The sequence below is a fragment of the Erythrolamprus reginae genome, chromosome 3, assembly GCF_031021105.1.
Source record: "Erythrolamprus reginae isolate rEryReg1 chromosome 3, rEryReg1.hap1, whole genome shotgun sequence".
Taxonomy (NCBI): Eukaryota; Metazoa; Chordata; class Lepidosauria; order Squamata; family Dipsadidae; genus Erythrolamprus; species Erythrolamprus reginae.
Genome location: NC_091952.1, coordinates 231267034 through 231289735, shown reverse-complemented (window position 1 = coordinate 231289735; position 22702 = coordinate 231267034). Strand labels below are relative to the sequence as shown.

At 40.8% G+C, this 22702-nt stretch overlaps 1 protein-coding gene across 1 annotated transcript in view; it reads left to right on the top strand.

Annotated features, from left to right (window-relative positions):
- The window catches only part of DPYS (dihydropyrimidinase), a 58996-nt gene that overhangs the window by 4446 nt on the left and 31848 nt on the right, over positions 1 to 22702 (top strand). The window contains exons 2-6 of the mRNA XM_070748206.1: positions 59 to 217; positions 1469 to 1648; positions 6515 to 6704; positions 16463 to 16619; positions 21004 to 21145. Coding sequence (XP_070604307.1) covers positions 59 to 217; positions 1469 to 1648; positions 6515 to 6704; positions 16463 to 16619; positions 21004 to 21145 — 828 coding nt within the window. The remainder of the gene's footprint in view (positions 1 to 58; positions 218 to 1468; positions 1649 to 6514; positions 6705 to 16462; positions 16620 to 21003; positions 21146 to 22702) is intronic.

Sequence of the window (22702 nt, the reverse complement as noted above, 5' to 3'; positions counted from 1 at the left end):
TATATTCTAGATTGCTCAGTGGGAAAACAAGTATTTAATTGCAACCTCTCTTTTTCAGGCTGCCCTTGCAGGAGGCACCACTATGATAATGGACTTTGCAATCCCTCAGAAAGGCTGTTCCCTCATTGAAGCCTATAACCAATGGAGAAACTGGGCTGATCCTAAGGTCTGCTGTGATTATGCGCTTCATGTGGCCGTCACGTGGTGCAGTGAGCAGGTATGGTAGGCATAACTCTGGGTTCAATTCAAGGTGTTGGTTATTACCTATAAGGCCCTACATGGCTCAGGGCCAGACTATTTACGGGACCGTCTCCTGCCGCATACCTCCCAGACACCAATAAGAGCTCACAGAGTTGGCCTCCTCTGGGTCCCGTCGACTAAACAATGTAGGTTGGCGGGACCGCAGGAGAGGGCCTTCTCTGTGGCCGTCCCGGTTCTATGGAACCAACTTTCCCCCGATATCCATACTGCTCCCACCCTACTGGCCTTTTGCAAAGCTATGAAGAGCTGGCTGTGCCGACAGGCCTGGGGGCCATAAATTTACAGCTTGATGGACAACTGTAAGAATGGTGTGCTTTTCTTTTTATAATAACTTTTTATGGTGGGCTCATGTTTCACCCTCCCCAGGGCCCAAAGGCTTCCCTGGAGCCAGGGGAGGGTAAAAACGCCTTCCCCATCCCCCTGGAGGCTCCCAGGAAGCCAAAAACACCCTCCCAGAGCCTCTGTACAAGCCAAAAATCAGCTGGCTGCCACAGACATGCACATTGGAGCTGAGTTAGAGCAACAGCTCATGTGCCAGCGGATATGGTTCTGCGTGCCACCTATGGCACCCGTGCCATAGGTTCGCCATCACTGCCCTATACCATTCTTTCCTTTAAAACCTCCAGTTATGGAACACCCACTTACTGATTTTCACGTAGATAACCTCAGATAAATTTCCAAGAAAGGGATTTCTACACTCAACTATGAAAATAATTAATCTCACTAAGGGCAGTTCTTAATCATACAAATGTTTTAGGAAATGTTTCAACAAATATATCTATTCCTCTTAAATTTGTCTAATCCCCCTGAAAGCCATCTTAGCTTATAGCCTTCAACATACCTTCTGGTGATTAATTCAATGTAAGATACTAATAATTGGTTGATGCTGGAAGAATGACATGTCCCATGTGAGGTTTTTTTTCCTTATAATTAAAAGTGAATTTCTCAGTAATTACAGTTTTAATAACTCTTGGAAGTCTGTCTACAATCAGTCTTCCTTTTCTCTACCTTATTAAGGAGAGTTACAACTATATTATGCTAGATAATTTTTAAATGAAACATTAATGTTACCAGAATGATTATGGGCGCAATGATGAAACAGGAACGATCATAGCTAGATATGTTGATTTTTTAAAAAGAAAAAGTTTCAGCAGTATGCATAGAAAAAATTAAGTTTTGTGACAATATTTTTCCTACTTTTTTTCAGGTCAAAGAGGAAATGAAATTTCTTGCCAGGGAAAAGGGTGTCAATTCATTTAAGATGTTTATGGCATATAAAGATGTCTATATGATTGGGGATCAAGAATTACACACCATCTTCAGTCTATGTAAACAAATTGGTGCCATTGCTCAAGTTCATGCGGAGAATGGGGATTTGATTGCAGAGGTAATTCTCATGTTTAAAATGATCTCTTCAGTCACTTGCAATTATAATATACAGTGATACCTCGTCTTACAAATGCCTCATCATACAAACTTTTCGAGATACAAACCCGGGGTTTAAGATTTTCTTGCCTCTTCTTACAAACTATTTTCACCTTACAAACCCACCGCCGCCTCTGGGATGCCCCGCCTCCAGACTTCCGTTGCCAGCGAAGCACCCATTTTTGCGCTGCTGGGATTCCCGTGAGGCTCCCCTCCATGGGAAACACCACCTCCGGACATCCGTGTTTTTGTGATGCTGCAGGGAAATCCCAGCAGGGGAATTCCAGTAGTGCAAAAACGGGCGCTTCGCTGGCAACGGAAGTCCGGAGGTGGGGTTTCCCAACGAGGGGAGCCTCAGTGAAATCACAGCATCACAAAAACACAGAGGTCCGGAGGTGGGGTTTCAAGGACTTCAGTGTTTTCGCAATGCTGTGATTTCACTGATGCTCTCTTTGCTGGGAAGCCCCACCTCTGGACTTCCGTTGCCAGCGAAGTGCTCGTTTTTGCGATGCTGGGATTCCCCTGCAGCCTTGCAAAAACACAGAAGTCCAGAGGTGGGGTTTCCCATGGAGGGGAGCCTCAGGGGAATCCCAGCAGTGCAAAAACGGGCGCTTCGGCTGGCAAAAGGGATGAATTTTGGGCTTGCACGCATTAATCGCTTTTCCATTGATTCCTATGGGAAACATTGTTTAGTCTTACAAACTTTTCACCTTAAGAACTTCGTCCTGGAACCAATTAAGTTCGTAATACAAGGTATCACTGTACTGTATATACCAGGGGTGGGTTTCTCCCAGTTCATACCAGTTCATCTGAACCAGTACGACCCACTGGTGACATCATGATGACATCACCATTCCTTGGCGCTGCCATTTTTAAATAAATTATTTCCTTCTTTTTTATGGGTATAATTTTTTTTATATTTCTCCATCATAAAATAAAACAATATATAGTTATAAACACAATAACAGTGCTTAAAATCAATCATATATAAACTTTTCTTTTCTTATTACTCACTCAATGGAGGCTCTTATCTCTCCTCATCTAAAAATTTCTATTAATTTTATACAACATTGTCAATTCTTAAAGTCTAAATAAAAATTCTTCTTCTCCATCTTACCATAAAAAGTTACATTTCATCAATGCAAACATTAATAAAATGTCTTTTATTTAAATTTTAATATTGTATTATATAGCTAATTTTTTAAAAATGAGTCTTCGGAGAGGAGCGGCATATAAATCTAATATATTATTATTATTATTATTATTATTATTATTATTATTATTATTATTATTATTTCCTTCTGAGCATGCGCAGAAGGCAAGTCCTGGCACTGTACATGCGGTCACCATCTTGTTTTTGGTTTATTTATTTATTTTTATTTTTATTTATTTTTATTCTTTGTTAAAAAATATTTTTGTCTTCTGAGCATGTGCAGAAGCCGAGTTTCTAGCACTGTGCATGCGGTCGCCATCTTTTTTTCTGGCTTTGGAGGGGTTTTGGGGGATTTTTCATTACTGCCTATGTACATATGCCCAAAGTGCAAGCAAGCCCATGAGACACAGCCACGTGGCATGGGAGGGAGTAAACCAGCAGCGAGGTAAATTGGAACCCACCCCTGGCATATACGTATGACATATAGGGTTGAATTGTGGGGTCCTCTCTGAGCTTGGTTGTTTTAGTAAAAGATATTGATGATGTTACCTAGTTTGGTAATGAAATGTCTGCAGGAAAACAACCATGCTGAGAAAGCACCTAAGACACCACGGGAGCATCTGGGGAATTGAGTGTGTTAAAATGCCAAGATGGTATCTCCAACTATATGATTGAAGCTCCACAGGTTGTTTGATAAGGCATTGGTCTCACTTCACAGTCTTGCCCTGCAGCTCCCAGTGAAGACTGAGGCAGTCACAGAAGGTACATCCTTATCATTTAAGTCTTGGAGATGGGAGGTCCATGAAAGCAGAGCATCTGAGATTACCACAGCCCTAAAAGTAGCCTCTCATATATATACATACTTAGTGAGGGGCTGCCAAAAATTTTACTGCCACACTGTGGGTGTGGCTTATTGTGTAGGTGTGGCTTGATTGTCATGTGATCGGGTAGGAGTGGCTTGCCGGCCATGTGACCAGGTGGGAATGGCTTGACAATCATGTGACCAGGGGTGGCTTAAAAATTAGATTAGATTAGATTTATTGGATTTAAATGCCGCCCCTCTACGCAGACCCGGGGCAGCTCACAACAATGGCAAAAACAGTACATAGTGACAAATCTAATATTTACCAATCTAATTACAGTTTTTGGTTAAAAAATTCATAAAAGCAACCCCAATATATATAAAAAACAAGCACACAATCAATCATACACCAAAACAACATGGGCAAGGAGGAGATGTTTCAATTCCCTCATGCCTGATGGCAGAGGTGGGTTTTAAGGAGTTTATGAAAGGTAAGGAGGGTGGGGGCAATCCTAATCTCTGGGGGGAGCTGGTTCCAGAAGGTCATGTGACTGGTGGGAGTGGCTTACCGACCAAGATAAGTTTTCAGACTTTTTTTTTCAGTTGATTAAGTCACATTATTTGAATAGCCACAAAAAGGACAAATGATAGACAGCATTATTTGCTGAGTAGCGCAGTAGCATTTAAAGGTTTTGTACTGAACCCACAAGGTTCAGTATGATAACAGATTAGGCAAGTAGCTCAATTTTCTTTAATTGCTGTAAAAGTTCAGTTTTAGATAATGATTAAAACAATTAACGTATTTATGGGTAAAAACATACTATTTAATTATTTCCTATTTTAAAAGAAATTAAGGATCATACTAAGGTACAAGAGAAGGAAGGACAATAAAAAAAACCTATTTAGAATTCAATAAATAATGGCTAAACCTACTACCCCCACTATGTTCCCCCTTCCTTGGGGGCAGCAGCCCATTACTGTACATGCATGTTTCCAAGTTCTTTCTTATTCCCTTTGGGGCATATATGCCTGCTTGAAAAAAGCAATCCAGTTTTATCTGCACTTTGCTTTATTCAATCAGGGTGCCTACACAGATCAATGGCCTCAGTTTGCTTTGCAGTTGCTCAAGACTTCTCTTGTACTGCAGTGCAAAGAACCTTTGTTATCCCAACTTACAGCTAGGAGGCCTAAGGATCTCTTCTAAAGTTCTCAGGTATATTTCCCAAGCATGTTTTATTGTTGGAGCCAGGCCTTCAATATTCTATTACAACTTCCATCATTCTGGATGCATAAATGTAGCAATTTTAAAAAAATCCATTGGATAGAATTTGCTGACAATGTATTAACTCAGATTTGACCAAAATACAGGAAACCAAGGAGAAGAGAGAAACACACACACACACTCCTTAACCGCCCTAATTACATTACATGCACCTGTCATGCATGTATGTTTGTGCATTGAAACTAAGCATTAACAGTAACAAATGCATCCGTTATATTCATGCTTTGCAAATGATTTGGAGGAAAAATTTAGGAGCTTGAGAAAGGCATTTCATCTCTGCCAGCCATTAAAATGGACTCTTTTTCCAATTGTCCATCATAGCCTTAAAAAAGAAAGATGCCACTTTTTAAAGGAATCTGCTAGTTAAAGCCATTGAATAATGACTTCAATGCTTGATTCCTTAAAGGAGATAAGTGTGCGCCCATTAAATTCATTGGATTTTTACAGTGTGTAGTTATTTCCTTTTATGTCAGTAATTAATCTTTCCTTCTTTACTTACATCCAGAAAGAACCAAACCAAACCAAACCAAAAGCTAATCACATAATTTGTTCTCCATAAATAGACAGTAAAAACCACCTTTATTCTCTTATAGGATGTTGAATATCATGTGTAATATTCACCTATGTGAGATCATAGGTGATCTGTCCCAGCCTGTATGTTCTCATTGAACTAAAAGAGAATCCTTCAGTGGAAGGCAGAAAATTTTAAATTCATGTTGAGAATACGGCAGGGATCACATATTGTCAAAATAATGAAAGCAGTGCCAAGCTGCAGGCTCGGGCCTTTTGGTGTGTATGTGTGTGTTTGTGTGTGACAGCCCATACAAAAGAAGTAGGGTTTGCATCACAATAGTACAACAATACTTTGACACACCTACTCATTTGACACATAGTCAATCCCTGCAAACACAACACTAGCGAATGTTCATTCCGACTTTTCTTTGTCTGGTGAAACATTCTGTACTTGTTCATGTAACATGTAGCTTGGCCCTACATAGTTTCTCACATTGGGAGTCCAATGTAATGCAATTGGTTTGCTGGATTCTAAATACAGTGGTCCCTTGATTTTCGCGGGTTCAAACTTCGCAAAACGGCTATACCATGGTTTTTCAAAAATACTTTGCGGGTTTTTCCCCTATACCACGGTTTTTCCCGCCCAATGACGTCATACATCATCGCCAAACTTTCATCCACCTCTAATAAAAAAATTTTAAATAAACTTTAATAAATAAACATGGTGAGTAATAATCTAAATGGTTGCTAAGGGAATGAGAAATTGCAGTTTAGGGGTTTAAAGTTTTAAGGGAAGGCTTGTGATACTGTTCATAGCAAAAAATAGTGTATTTACTTCTGCATCTCTACTTCATGGAAATTCGACTTTCACGGGCGGTCTTGGAACGCATCTCCCATGAAAATCGAGGGAACACTGTATTGTGGTATAATCAGTTTGGTTAGTGGACCAAATCTTCCTGTTCCATGGCAATCAAATGAATGGGACTGTAATGTTTACAGCAGTTTGTTGACCGAATCTCACTTCTTACTTTTGCTGTTGGTAATGCTAGCATGTACATTTACTTTGGTTGGTCTACAGGGTGAAAAGAAGATGCTGGCTTTGGGAATAACTGGTCCAGAGGGACATGAAATGGCCCGACCAGAAGAAGTGGAAGCAGAAGCCACGTTAAGAGCTATTACCATTGCAAACTCAGTAAATTGCCCTCTTTATGTTGTACACGTGATGAGTAAGTCTTCAGCCAAGATAGTGGCAGATGCCCGCAGACAAGGTACATACTTGCTACAAATGTTTGGATGTTTGTTTGTTTGTTTGTTTGTTTGTTTGTTTGTTTGTTTGTTTGTTTGTTTGTTTGTTCGTTCGTTCGTTCATTCATTCAATTTTTATGCCGCCCTTCTCCTTAGACTCAGGGCGGCTTACAACATGTTAGCAATAGCACTTTTTAACAGAGCCAGCATATTGCCCCCACAATCTGGGTCCTCATTTTACCCACCTTGGAAGGATGGAAGGCTGAGTCAACCTTGAGCCGGTGATGAGATTTGAACCGCTGACCTTCAGATCTACAGTCAACTTCAGTGGCCTGCAGTACAGCACTCTACCTGCTGCGCCACCCCGGCTCTTATTATGTTCTTATTTGGTTAGACCTGGGGTGCCAATATGATTCTACAGTTATCTCCATTGGAGGTTGTTTAGCTTGGTGGACTCCAACCATGGCAACTTTAAGACTTGTGGACTTCAATGCCTAGAGTTCCACAGCCAGCAAATCTGGTGGAGGAACTCTGGGAGTTGAAGCCCGCAAGTCTGAAATCTGCCAAGGTTAGAGAGCACAGGTTTGGCTGGTTGCCCTATCAAGTTTTAATTCCTCCACCCTGCCTCACTCCTTACAGTGTCCTTACTTAAACAAAAATAAGTGGACAAGTTGCAAAGTTACCCTTCCCTTTGTTCTGCCGGCGTGTTGACAGGGTAATTAGTCCAGGAAGACACACACCACACAATAAAAGGAAAACCCAAAAGTTTTTATAAACAGAAAAACAGAAACAGCTCCCTTTTTAAATGTCAAAGGGATTTTCTGGTACACACAAGGCACAGATTAAATGCAATCCAATTGCTCACTCAATAACTGGGAAATTGAGTCCAATTCTAAAGTCCAGAGAGTCCACACACAATCTTGAATAGCACAAAACCATGATCTTGACGAAACAATGAATCATATAAACTGTCACAAGGCTAAACCAGCACGCTGTTCTTTTTATCTGTGGCACTAATTACAACAGCCCCACCCTACCACAGGTGGCTTCATTTTCTCTTGTAATAATCCTTCAGTTGTTGTCTCCTATGCATCACTCTACGCATGCGTGGATGTGTCATTAATTCTTGTTCAGAATCCAAGGATGATACAGATGATTGATCTCCTGGGCTGTCTGCCAAACTCCCCTCTTCCCTGTCACTCATGCTTCCTTGGTCAGAGGAGGCTTCGTCGTCAGATTCCATTGGGAGCAAAACAGGCCCGTGGCATGTGGATGTTTCCCCCACATCCACCTGCACAGAGCTAACCACAACAAACTTTATTTAAAAAAATGTTCTCAGCTTCCACATAAGACCTTCAGATATTATTAGGAAATGAAAATTACAAGTTCTTCTTTTGGATTTTTTTTTCTTCTGTAAATGTACCAGAGGGATTGGGAATGTAGAAAGTAAACTCTAGAAGAGGATGCATCCTGTAGAGCAAAAACTCTCGCAAAGAACCATTTCATCTTATCCTCATTTTATTCCTCAATGGCAGCCATTTTGTCCGAGTTTACAGAATCTGCTCTCCGACATGTCTTAGATTTATATTCAGGAGCTCAAGTTCTTGTATTAAAAGTTTGACAAGATTTGGAATCTGGGTTACATGACAATATGACTATGAAACATTGCGTTTTCTTAAGGATATAACTGCAAAGCTCTCTGTGAGTAATCCTTCAGCTAAATGGAGTCTGTCTCTGGGTTTAAAGAACATTTCTACTTTCTTCTGCAGTCTAGGCTTCAGTTTTCCCCCCCTGTAACTAATCAATATTTAATTAACTTAAATATAAGGCTAAGCCGAGTCCCTTTCCTCCTTATTACTAGGCTGGTTTCATTGTCCCCAAGATGTCCACAAGGTGTCACTGTTGACAATGCAATGAATTTATTTTGTAGCCCGAATAAGCTATCTTTTGTGGGAAATGAGGTGTTTTCAAAATCAAGTGTAATAAACTGTATAATCAGCTAAAATATGTAGGTCAGAACAAAATTTCCCAAGGCTATCCAGAAGCTTCCAAACGGTAAGAATTAGAAGGTTTCTGCTTCATCGTGTGCATATATACATTCAGTGTTTCTCCACCTTGACAAATTTAAGTTGTGTGGGCTTCAACTCATAATATTGAGTTGAGAGGTAAAGTTCATACATCTTAAATTTGCCAAGAAACATTGTAATACAGAACTTACCTTCAAAAATGAACTCGTTTTTTCTAAATTCAGTATACCGTATTTTTTCGGGGTATAGAAACATAGAAACATAGAAGACTGACGGCAGAAAAAGACCTCATGGTCCATCTAGTCTGCCCTTATACTAATATAATAATAATAATAATAATAATAATAATAATAATAATAATAATAATAATAATAATAATAATAATAGAAACATAGAAACATAGAAACATAGAAACATAGAAACATAGAAGACTGACGGCAGAAAAAGACCTCATGGTCCATCTAGTCTGCCCTTATACTATTTCCTGTATTTTATCTTACAATGGATATATGTTTATCCCAGGCATTTTTAAATTCAGTCACTGTGGATTTACCAACCACGTCTGCTGGAAGTTTGTTCCAAGGATCTACTACTCATTTCAGTAAAATAATATTTTCTCATGTTGCTTTTGATCTTTCCCCCAACTAACTTCAGATTGTGTCCCCTTGTATAAGACGCACCAGAGTATAAGATGGGGAGGAAAATAGGGAAAAGAATCTGGCTAGTGTCCTTAGGCAGCACATTATTTTATCCCTTGGTTAGGGCTTTAAAAAAAACTTTATTCAGAGAGAGTAAAAATGAAAGAGCTTGCGAGTAAGTAAGAGCTGGGAACATTGTTAGCACCTGGTTATGGCTGGAAAGAAATATTTGGAGCAAGTTAGACCAATGGGGGAAAACCCTACAAGACTTAGGGCTTGGAAAACATTCTTTGCAGAGAGAAACAATGAAAGAGCCTGCAAGGTAAGAGCTGAGAAGATCGTTAGCAGCTAGTTAGGGCTGAAGAAAAAGCTACATTCAGAGTATAAGACACATCCAAATTATCAGCCTCTTTTAGGGAGGAAAAGGGTGCATCTTATACTCTGAAAAATGCAACATTTTATCATTTTTACACATTATAGACCCTGTTTCCTCAGATAGTGTCCTTGTAGGGAGATGATCTAACAACTGGGGGGGGGGGAGTGAATAATGTGGTTACCATATAGATGTTTCTATGTCTTAACCATAAAGAAGATTTGCTATTGCCTTTTCCCAGAATGATTTCCAAATGACTAAGTCTGACCACACCAGACAGCTCTTAACCATGTCTGCTCTGGAATCATATTTTTGAGTTGGGACCAGACAGGTTTATTGGTATTGTCAATCACTCCTATTCAGCTATACATGAACTCTGGCCAGGTAGAATATATTTAATGTACATCTCTTAACATTCACCTGATCATACAAATGTACATTCGTACAAATGATTATGTCATTACTCTACTTCATTTATTTTGGAGCCCACATTATAAGGCTGTTAATCAGCTAAGCCAAGGGTTCCCAACCTTCTTCTTAATGTGAATCATCAATCATCATCACATGTTTTTGCAGACACCACATAAACAGATTTGGCTGAGAGGAGTCAGACTTGTACATTAAGAAGCAATAAACTGCAGCTATTTCTAAGCATTTATTATGGCCACTTGCAAACATATTGTATTTAGTGCAGTACATTCGCTACCGCAGTTTCTAGGAAAAATTATATTGAGATTTAGATAACCTCAGGCATTGGCAGCTCCACTAGATGAACTGCACGGGAAAGCTAAAACTATGTTTATTCTATAATAACAGAATCTTGCTAGCCTTGATTATAGCAATAGCATTTAGACTTATATACCCCTTCATAGTGCTTTAGAACATTCTATAAGTGTTTGTACACTTGGAATACTGTGCTCGGTTCTGGTTAGCGCACCTCAAGAAGGATATAATAGAACTGGAAAAGGTGCAAAAAAGGGCAACAAGAATGATCAAGGAAATGGAGTAGCTCCCTTATGAAACCAGGTTGCAACGCCTTGGTCTCTTCAGCCTTGAAAGACGGCGTTTAAGGGGTGATTTGATCATTTAGACATATACCCTTTCATAGTGCTTTAGAACATTCTATAAGTGTTGTACAAACACTCTATAGTGTACAAACACTATATGTGTTTGTACACTTGGAGTACTGTGTACAGTTCTGGCCACTGCACCTCAAGGATATAATGGAACTGGAAAAGGTGCAAAAAAGGGCATCAAGAATGATCAAGGAAATGGAGTACCTCCCTTATGATACCTGGTTACAACGCCTGGGTCTCTTCAGCCTTGAAAGACAGCATTTAAGGGGTGACTTTATCGAAGTGTATAAAATCATGCTTGGGATAGAAAAGGTGGATAGAGAAAAATTCTTTTCTCTATTACACAATACTAGGACGAGGGGGCTCATAGGTAAGAAAGTGAGGACAAATAAAGAGAAATATTTCTTCACCCAGAGGGTGGTTGGTTTATGGAATTCACTTCCAGAAGGAGTTGTGACAGCTGTCAGTCTTGATAGCTTCAAGGCAGGATTAGACAGACTCATGGATGTCAAGTGTATCAGGGGTTATTGAAATGGATGTCCAGGTGCTGCCTCTATGTTGGTTGAGGCAGACAGTATTCCCTTGAGTACCATTTGTTGGGGGTCAAGAGAAAGGGAGGGTTTTGCCTTCTCTTTCTGCTCAAGAACCCTATGGACAATTGGAGGGCCATTGTGTGACACAGAATGTTGGACTTGATGGGCCAAATTTGGCCTGATTCAGCATGGTTCTACTATTGGACATAGTTCCCTCTAAGCTGAGCAGTGAGCAACCGCTCACTTAAAAATCATCATCAACTCAGAGTTTTCCAAACCTGCCCAGAAGCCGAGAGGGAAAGAGTGAGAGGGAAGGAGAGAGAGAGGAAGAGAGGAAGAGAGAGAAACAGATAGAAAAAAGAGAGGAAGGAAAAGAGAAAGAAAAAGAATGGGAGTAAGGAAGAGAGAAAGAAAATCAAAATCTAGTTTGAAATTAGCTCAACTATTTAAGTGGCGTTTTGATATTGATAGAGTTGCCCTATTATGACACACAGTGCAGTATTTTATTTTGAAATTCTCTGAGGCAAAACAGGGTGGGTTTTTTATTTATTTGTTTGTTTGTTTGTTTGTTTGTTTGTTTATTTATTATTTCTGTGCCGCCCAGTCCCGAAGGGACTGCCGCTCAGACACTATACTTTTCCGCCCACCCCCCAAAAAAATTAGAGGGAACACTGCTATTGGATTTGTAATGTGTTGTATCACTGTTATGTTGTGAGCCACCCCGAGTCTTCGGAGAGGGGCGGCATACAAATCTAATAAACTAAGCTAAGCTAAGGTAAGCTAAACTAAACTAAACTAAACTAAACTCTTCTTATGCTCTTATGTTCTTTGCTTACATAGTCAGCATATTGCTAACAATCTGGGTCCTCATTTTACTGATCTCAAAAGGGTGGAAGGCAATCTTGAGTCGGTCCACATTGAACTGGCAATAGGAAGAGTTAGCCTGCAATAATACTGCATTATAATCAGTGCACCACCACAGCTCCTATATTGTGTTATTATTCTTCCTCTATCTAACAGTTCAGGGAATTAAGGAGGCCTCTGCATTGATTGCTTCTGAATGTTTTCTCACTGTTTTGGATTTTAAATACGTTTCAGCCCCTTTTGTGCAGGTAATGACTCTGCACATCTCCATCCGGATCACTTTCCTTACTATCTATAAGTATGATACATAGGAAGCCCACTGGATGCTGTTCTTATCGCCTACCCATCTTAAATCCTTTGCAGTAGCCCTGTCAAATATCCCCATTTGGGAATGGCTGAACTAGCCAACTAATGGGAAACAATAGGAGGAATTGCTGTTTTAGGATAAAAGCTGCAGATGGCAAGAATTATAAAACTTTGAATTCAGGTTTATAAGAATCTCATCCGTAGCTACTTTTCTTCTTCCTAGCATCCACTTTTTTGGGGTCAGCAAAGTATTGATCTATTAGTTGCAAGAGGAATTGATCAACTGCCTTCTGTTCCAAGCCTAATGCTATGGGCTGAGAGAGACTGACTGGCCCGAAATCATCAAATCAGCCTTCATAGCAAAGGTGGGATTAGAACTCACAATCTCACAGTTCCCTGCCTTGTGCCTTTACTTCTAGATCAAACTGATTCTATTTTTTTTTTCCTATGTGACACCTGGAAAAAATAATCAGTAAGACATCAGAGGGTTAGCTTTCTGTTTTTGTTTGCTGACAACTAACTGTCTATGTAATCTCGGTATAGTAGTACGGTAAATCTGTACACCGTAATCTATTGTACATAGATCTAGAGCTGTTTTTGGTCACAATTGTAGTTCAATATATAGCAGTCAAATTTTTACTGAGTTGGCTCTTTGGAAAACTATGCTGTCAATTTTGCAAAATCTGTCCTAGATAGATCGTCTTCAATTTTCTTAGCCTTCAATATCTAGGGACTCAAAATTTTCAAAGAGTTGTTTTAATTTCAATTGAAATTATTTTTGTGGTTTTATTTTTTTATGATAAATGTTACAGTTTTGTTTCACTTCAATTTGCAATAGTAAGCAGTCCTGGGATAAATAGTACGAAATGCAGCTTGCAAAGTTTTTAAATAAGTATCGGCTATTGAGTAAACATTTTTAGCTTTTCCCTCTCTATATAAAGCAGCAGCATCTTCAGCTGGCCCCAAATATTTGTCTTTTTATCTTCAAAGGTTGTTTTGTTTGTTTGATCTCTCTGCAAAAATAGATGGGCAGAGATATCTCAACAATATCGATTTAAAGATTCTGCACACAAAACATGTAGTGTTATCTCTTATTGCATAGCTGTAGTCAGTATCCTTAAAAACACTTAGAACAAAAACATAGATTTTTTAAAAATGTGTGATTATTAATATAAAGATCATTTGGGAGACAAGAAAGGATGGGAATGATCACAATTAATCTGCGGTAAATTGGAGTAGTTCTTCTAATTAACAGTTGATGCTACAGTCCAATTACTGATTCTATATTAGTAGATTATTATTATGCTCTAGAGCAGTACTTCTCAATTATTTTCTACTACTCCCCCTCCAGGAAGAAATAAACATTTTGCACCCCCCCTAATTGTCTGCCGACGTGCGTCTCACAGACTGCTCCATCTGCCCTGCCAGTCCCAAATTGCTTGATGTGCGTCCTACATGACATTTGTACCAGTACCTCCGTTGAGATTTATTCATTCATTCATTCATTCATTTATTTGTTTTGTCCAATACACAATAATACACAATGAAGGTTATAGAGGATATAGTAGAGAAGAAATACGAGATATAGGAGAGACTATAGGACAGGGAACGGAAGGCATTCTAGTGCACTTATGTATGCCCCTTACTGACCTCTTAGGAATCTGGAGAGGTCAACTGTGGATAGTCTAAGGGTAAAATGTTGGGGGTTAGGGGATGATACTACGGAGTCCGATAATGAGTTCCACGCTTCAACAACCCGATTACTAAAGTCATATTTTTTACAGTCTAGTTTGGAGCGGTTAATGTTAAGCTTGAATCTGTTGTGTGCTCTTGTGTTGTTGTGGTTGAAGCTGAAGTAGTCTTTGACAGGCAGGACATTGCAACATATGATCTTGTGGGCAATACTTAGATCATGTTTAAGGCGTCGTAGTTCTAAGCTTTCAAGACCCAGGATTGTAAGTCTAGGTTCGTAGGGTATTCTGTTTCAAGTGGAAGAATGAAGGGCTCTTCTTGTGAAGTATCTTTGAACATTTCAAGGGTGTTAATGTCTGAGATGCGATATGGGTTCTAAACAGATGAGCTGTATTCGAGGATGGGTCTGGCGAAAGTTTTGTAAGCTCTGGTAAGTAGTGTGAGATTTCCAGAGCAGAAGCTACGTAGGATTAGATTAACAACTCTTGAAGCCTTCTTAGCGATGTTGTTGCAGTGGGCTTTGGCACTTAGATCTTTAGTTATTAGTATCTCAAGGTCCTTGACCGAGTGGGGGATTATCTGTGATAATTTGTTTATTAAGTTTGTATTTGAAGTTCTGATTCTTTTTGCCGATGTGTAGGACAGAGCATTTGCTGGTTGAGATTTGGAGTTGCCATGTGTTGGACCAGTCAGAAACTGAGTCTAGGTATTTTTGTAGGGTAGTTGTGTTATCAGTGGTGTTGAAGAGTTTTACATCGTCTGCAAAAAGAACACAGTTGCTTGTGATGAGGTCGCAAAGGTCATTGATGCAGAGAATGAAGATTGTAGATCCCAGTACGCTACCTTGGGGGACACTGCTTTTAACAGGGACGGGTGTGGATAAGGAGCTTCCTATTTTGACCACTTGTTGCCTGTTAGACAGAAATGCAGTAATCCAGCTGTGGAGTTCCTGAGCATTGTGTTCAGGGCAGCAGGTTCTAAAAGAAAGCATCTCATGAGTTTGAGAAGTTTGGTTGAACTCGTGAGATGTTTTCTTTTTGAATGGGCTTCCCTGGACAAAATGCCGAGGAATGCAACAGAGCTACCGCTACAAGTGTCAGGTAGGACATACATCCTACTCCCTGAGGCAAAAACCCCCCATTCTCCTGGGTCACATGCCCCCTGGCATCGCTCCACACCCTCCCCAGGGGGGCAAGCCCACTATTTGAGAATCACTGCTCTAGAGGAAAAGCTTTTCCTCTAGAGCAGGGGTGTCAAACTCGATTTCATTGAAGGTCACATCAGAGTTGTGTTTGACCTTGAGGGGCCTGAGAGGACATGACCAGGGGGGGCATGGCCAGCTTGATGCCACTTGTGTCAGGGGCATCTGTGGTGGGCTGAGCACTCCGCTAGCAAAAACGGAGCTCGGGAGGGCACCATATGCAGAGGGTCGCAGGAGGCCGGTGCAGCCACAAATTGAGCTTGGGGGACTGTGTGCGGTCTTCCCAAGCTCCATTTTTGCTGGCGGAAGCACCACACACCAGTCCCTTTGCTATTTCCTGGGTGGCCCTATGGGCCAGATCTAAGCGCTTTGAGTTTGACACACCTAGAGCATTTTTTCTCAACTTTGGCAATTTTTAAATGAGTGGAGTTAGGGTTTCCTTCAGAGAAAAGTGTGAGAGAGGGAGATCAATAAGAAGTATGCCAAAGTCTATCACAGTGATGACGAACAATGGCACGGATGCCACAGGTGGCACACAGAGCTATATCTGCTGACATATGAGCCGTTGCCCTAGCTCAGCTCCAACATGCAAATATGTGCCAGCCAGCTGATTTTTGGCTCACCCAGAAACTCTGGGAGGACATTTTTTGCTCCCAGAGAAACATCAGGGGAAGGGGGAGAGCGTTTTACCCTCCCCTGGCTCCAGGGAAGCCTTTGGAGCCTGGGGAGGGCAAAACATGAGTTTACTGGGCTCACCAGAAGTTGGGAAACAGGCCATTTCCAGCCTCCAGAGGGCCTCTCGGGGGTGGGAGAGGCTGTTTTCATCCTCCTCAGGCATTGAATTATAAGTGTGGGCACTTGTGCATATGCGACAGCACACACACACATTCTTTTGGCACCTGAGGCTCCTGTGCCAGCAGATATGGCTCTGCGTACCACTTGTGGCACACGTGCCATAGGTTCGTCATCACTAGACTATATTATATCTGTTCCAATTGTTTGATATTGCAAGTTAGTATTACTGGCTTTGTTCGTCTTATCATTAATTTGCCTCATTCTTCTCTTCCCCAGGCAAAGTTGTGTATGGTGAGCCTATAGCTGCAAGCCTTGGTACAGATGGCACTCACTATTGGCATAAGGACTGGCCTCGCGCAGCAGGTCACGTCATGGCTCCTCCATTGAGGCCTGATGCTTCCACTCCAGACTTCCTCATGAATCTTCTAGCCAAGTAAGGAGGTTCATCATTCACAAGAGCCCTTTAATAGATGGATCCTAAGTGGGTGTTAAAGCCAGCATAAACAAAAATGCAAAATACAAGAACAGTGGTGCCTCTACTTACAAATTTAATTCATTCCGTGACTAGGTTTTCAAGTAGAAAAGTTTGTAAGAAGAAGCAATTTTTCCCATAGGAATCAATGTCAAAACAAATAATGTGTGCAACCGGGGAAACCACAGGGATAGTGGAGACTCTGTTTCCTCCCAGGAGATTCCTAGAGAGACCCCATAGAGGCTTCTCCCCACATTTTCCGGCCCTGTTTACTCCCAAGAGATTCCTAGAGAGGTCCCACAGAGGCTTCTCCCTACCTTTTCCGGTTACAGTTTTGGAGGCTCAGGTTTGTATGTGGAAAATGGTTCTTGAGAAGAGACAAAAAAAAATCTTGAACACCCGGTTCTTATTTTTAAAAGTTCGTAAGTAGAGGGGTTCTTAGGTAGAGGTACCACTGTAATGTATTTCAATGGATTTTGAAGAGAAAATATGAAATAATATGGAGAAGAGTTCTAATATTATTTTGGAGAGAAATATGTGTGTGTGTGTGTGTGTGTGTGTGTGTGTTCGTTCGTTCGTTCGTTCGTTCATTCATTCATTCATTCATTCATTTAGAGCTATAAGCTACCCTTCTCCTGACAAACTCGGGAAGACATAGAGCAATAAAAGCCAAATAAAAGCCAAATACAAAATTTTAAACCCCAATATTAAAAAAAAACATTCATCCATCTGCCATTCATACTACTGGCCATAGCAGAATGTTGTCACTCAACGGCCCCAGGCCTGCCAGCAGAGCCAAGTTTTTAAAGCCTTTCGAAAGGCCAGGAGGGTGGGGACAGTGAAATCTCGGGGGGGAATTAAATCCAGAGGACCGGAGCTGCTACAGAGAAGGCCCTTCCCTGCGGTCTCCCACCAGTCGACATTGCTTGGATGATGGGATCCGGAGAAGGCCAACTCTGTGCAATCTAATCGGTCACTGGGATGCATGCGGCAGAAGAAGGTCTCGCAAATAATCTGGTCCTAAGCCATGTAGAGCTTTATTGGTGATAACCAACACCTTAAATTGCATTTGGAGACCAATCGGAAGACAGTGCATCTTGCAGAGTGATGGAGTTATATGGGCGTATCTGGATACACCATAACAGCTCAGACGGCTGCATTCTGGAGTAACTGAAGTCTTTGAACGTTCTTTAAGAGTAGCCCCAAGTAGAGTGCATTGCAGTAATTGAGCCTTGAGGTGATGAGGGCCTGAGTGACTGTGAGAAGAGACTCCCTATCTGTTCTGTCTGGGTCACTCCCGAAGCTATGACCAACCCAAAAAGATAAGCCAGACACACCGCTTGAATCCAAACACAGTTTTATAATGGTAAAGAGAAAAGAAGCCAACAGAAAATGTTCTTACAGATCAGGAAAACACTGGAACTCCAAATAGATACACGAAGGCAATTGTTCATACAGAAACACAGGATCCTTAATGCCAGACGAGGCTGTTGAGCTAACAGACACACACCTCCCACCAGTCTTCAAGGCTGCTGGGCCACGAGCCAGGAACAAAAACACTGAGAGAAAATGCAGATAACACCAACTCCCCTTTGATAACACTCCACGCTGCTGGAATGGTTCTCATGCTTTATAAACCCTTCCCTGCTAATGAGGACCACACCCAACCCCCTGGTGTTCCTCATTCAATGCTGATAATATCTACGCAGTTGATTTCTCCTTTGAGCTATGCGTCTCTGCCGCATACTAATGATAGGTTGTGCGTTGTCATCCAGGGACTCCAGAGAATCAAAGCTACTTGCTGGAGATAGCCCTTCCCCAGGGCTCCCAGGCCTTGCATCAGCATCACTTTCGTGACTGCTGTCTGCACTGTCTGGCTGCAAACAACTCTCCTCTCCGCTCTCAGCCTCCTCCGGGCATGGAGCCAGCAGAGACGCAGCTGCTCTTTGATCTGGCTCAGGCTGAACCACAACAGTATCCAGATAGGGCCGCAAATGGTGCACCAGGCAAACCTGTGTAAAAATCCCCCTAGTCACATATTTGTCATTTACAATATGGTTTTCCCATTTTGCTTGGAAAAAGCTAAATATTGAACAGAAGTCTTGAAGCTTATTTTGAGAATTTATCACAGACCCTCTCAGAAAATAGATGATTTTGGAAGGGAAACTTTACCAATCACAAAGATAAAATGAAAGTGAGTCATGTTTGACCTTAGAGACACATCTATGTTGTTTAATTAGCAAAACTATACAAATGATTTGCTACTGCTATATCCTGAGAGGTTTTTCAACTTCCTACCTAATCTCAATTCAAGTTATTTCTTTGTGGCATTCCAGGCAAATAATAACCAGGTTTAACCCCGCTTAGCTTTTCAAAATCAGCTTCTTATGGAGCTATAGCCCTCTTGATGGCCATATTGTAACAACTCTCTGTTTACTAGGAGCTAATGGTTGCCAATCAGTTTCCGGTCACAATTCAAAGTGTTGGTTATGACCTATAAAGCCCTACATGGCATCGGACCAGAATATCTCCAGGACCGCCTTCTGCTGCACGAATCCCAGCGACCGGTTAGGTCCCACCAAGTGGGTCTTCTCCAGGTCCCATCGACTAAACAATGTCGTCTGGCGGGACCCAGGAGAAGAGCCTTCTCTGTGGTGGCTCTGACCCTCTGGAACCAGCTCCCCCCAGAGATTAGGATTGCCCCCACCCTCCTTGCCTTTTGGAAACTCCTTAAAACCCACCCCTGCCGTCAGGCATGGGGGAATTGAAACATCTCCCCCTTGCCCATGTAGTTTCTGTGTATGATTCGACTGTGTGCTTGTTTTTTATATATTGGGGTTTCTTTTGGATTTTTTAACCTAAAACTGTAATTTAGATTGCTAAATATTAGATTTGTTACTATGTATTGTTTTTTACCATTGTTGTGAGCCGCCCTGAGTCTACGGAGAGGGGCGGCATATAAATCCAATAAATCTAATCTAATTCCAATAGGTTGCTTTCTTTATCCTTCTCTCCTCTTCTAGCACAACTCCTTCACTATTCTCCTCATTTGTACAGCATGTCTTGGTCAATTTCTAAATATTTGGAATGCTTCCAAAGAAAGCATTGGGCTGTATTTCTATTTCCTGAAAGGATTATGTGGCTCCAAGGCACAGATACTCTTTATATTGCAACTCTCCAGGCAGGCAAGGGTTCCTCGCTTCCTTATGTGGTTGAACAGAACGTCTCCCATAATTTTATTTTCACTGCTCTTATGACATTGTTCCATTTAATTTGGAGGTATGGTCGAATAAGAGCTGTTATCTTCACAAATGTCTGCATTTACCAATTTCTTTATTGGTGATTCATTTTTTTTCTTAGAAACATAGAAACCTGACGGCAGAAAAAGACCTCATGGTCCTTCTAGTCTGCCCTTATACTATTTTCTGTATTTTATCTTAGGATGGATATATGTTTATCCCAGGCATGTTTAAATTCGGTTACTGTGGATTTATCTACCATGTCTGCTGGAAGTTTGTTCCAAGCATCTACTACTCTTTCAGTAAAATAATATTTTCTCATGTTGCTTTTGATCTTTCCCCAACTAACTTCAGATTGTGTCCCCTTGTTCTTGTGTTCACTTTCCTATTAAAAACACTTCCCTCCTGGACCTTATTTAACCCTTTAACATATTTAAATGTTTCGATCATGTCCCCCCTTTTCCTTCTGTCCTCCAGACTATACAGATTGAGTTCATGAAGTCTTTCCTGATACGTTTTATGCTTAAGACCTTCCACCATTCTTGTAGCCCGTCTTTGTTCAATTTTGTCAATATCTTTTTGTAGGTGAGGTCTCCAGAACTGAACACAGTATTCAAAATGTGGTCTCACCAGCACTCTATATAGCGGGATCATAATCTCCCTCTTCCTGCTTGTTATACCTCTAACTATGCAGCCAAGCATCCTACTTGCTTTCCCTACCGCCTGACTGCACTGTTCACCCATTTTGAGACTGTCAGAAATCACTACCCCTAAATCCTTTTCTTCTGAAGTTTTTGCTAACACAGAACTGCCAATACAATACTCAGATTGAGGATTCCTTTTCCCCAAGTACATTATTTTACATTTGGAAACATTAACTGCAGTTTCCATTGCTTTGACCATTTATCTAGTAAAGCTAAATCATTTACCATACCATACCAAATCCAGCAAATTTCTTTGCACTTTAATGGTTTTTAAAGATTTAAACAATGAACCAAGTAGGGTGTATAATTCTGAAATGGAAGGATGGTTGGGGTATATAAAATTATCTCGTCTTTTATGCCAATTCCATAGTAGTATTTCTTTTCCCTAATTTTTTTTTAAAGTGATGACTTGACTGTGACGGGAACAGATAACTGTACATTTGATATTTGCCAGAAGGCTATGGGAAAAGATAATTTTACAAAGATCCCAAATGGAGTGAATGGAGTGGAAGACAGGATGTCTGTGATATGGGAAAAAGGAGTGGTAAGTGGGATTTCAATTCATTCTCTAATATAATGGGCGAAAACAAAGAACAAAAAGTTCTCATTAAAGCAGCTGCATCTTTCCCTAGAATTTAATGCTTGCCATTTCAATTACAATGAAGCCCTAGCAAAAGACATACTTAACCTCAGATCTATAGAAAGGTGCTTCATGAGCATCCTTTGTGTGCACTAAAATATTTTTCCCTTTAAATCTAAAGCATGCACAAAAACACATGCATTCTCAAAAATGGCTGCTTCTTTCTTTAGCTTTCTGATCTGAACTAAATTCTTTCAAGGGTATAGCTATATTAACATTAATTTCTCTTTCCTGGAAGATAAAAGTGTTGTTACTGTACTACTTTTAGTAATATTTCTGATTTGACTATATATATTGCTCTGGATTGCTCTTGATATTGGATAGCACCTGGAAATGATCCAGAATATGGCAGGTAAATTTGTAGAATTAGCTGCCTGGAAAGAATATTATAACTTTATCTGAGCCCCATGTGACCCTGGGGAATATGGGGAGGGGGTTGCCTCAGGGAGTAGGGGCTTTTTGCAGCAAATAATAGCACAGAGCACAGAGCAGGAGACATGAAGTGAAGATAACAAACCCCTAAGAGACCCCATGGAAAAATATTTAAGAGGGATGAAAAGAAAGGAGGAGAGAGACAGAGATAATGAGACAAACACAAGTCTCCCCAGGACAAGGAAATATGACGAAGCTTATGGCTTCATTGTGACTACGGTGGGAGACGAGGAAAGACTGGTATGTGTACTGTGTCTAAAAATATTGGCAGCGGACAGCATGAAGCCAAATTTATTTGTTCATTTATTGGATTTGTATGCCGCCCCTCTCCGGAGACTCGGCAATAACAGCAATAATAAAACAGCATATAATAATAATCCAATACTAAAAACAGTTAAAAACCCATTATTATAAAAACCAAACATACATACAGACATACCATGCATAAAATTGTAAAGGCCTAGGGGGAAAGAGTATCTCAATTCCCCCATGCCTGGTGGCAGAGGTGGGTTTTAAGCAGCTTACGAAAGGCAAGGAGGGTGGGGGCAATTCTAATCTCGGGGGGGAGTTGGTTCCAGAGGGCTGGGGCCGCCACAGAGAAGGCTCTTCCCCTGGGTCACTTAAGGCGTCACTTAAACACATTTCACCCCAATCATGCTGATAAGCCGCTTGGATTTTTTCAGCGTAAACGTGACAAATATTGCAAACAGTCATCCTGATGGAAAGTTGTAGGGCGTGAAATGTTTACTTCTTCCGGGGGGAGGGAGTAACAGAAAATAATTGAGAAGCACTGAGCTAGATGAAGCTAAATCACTCTGAATATCCTTAACAACAACAAGAAGGATAAAATTTTCTAAATAACTAAATCATTATCTACTAAGGCTACTCAAGTATAGATCTGAACAAGGACATGAAAAAGATTTCTAAATTAGGCATAGGAACTCACTCTGGATTGGGACCTTTGTGAGGGTTAAACAAGATTCATTTATTTGATAATGTCTTTACTCTTTTCCCAGTGTCATTTTTCTA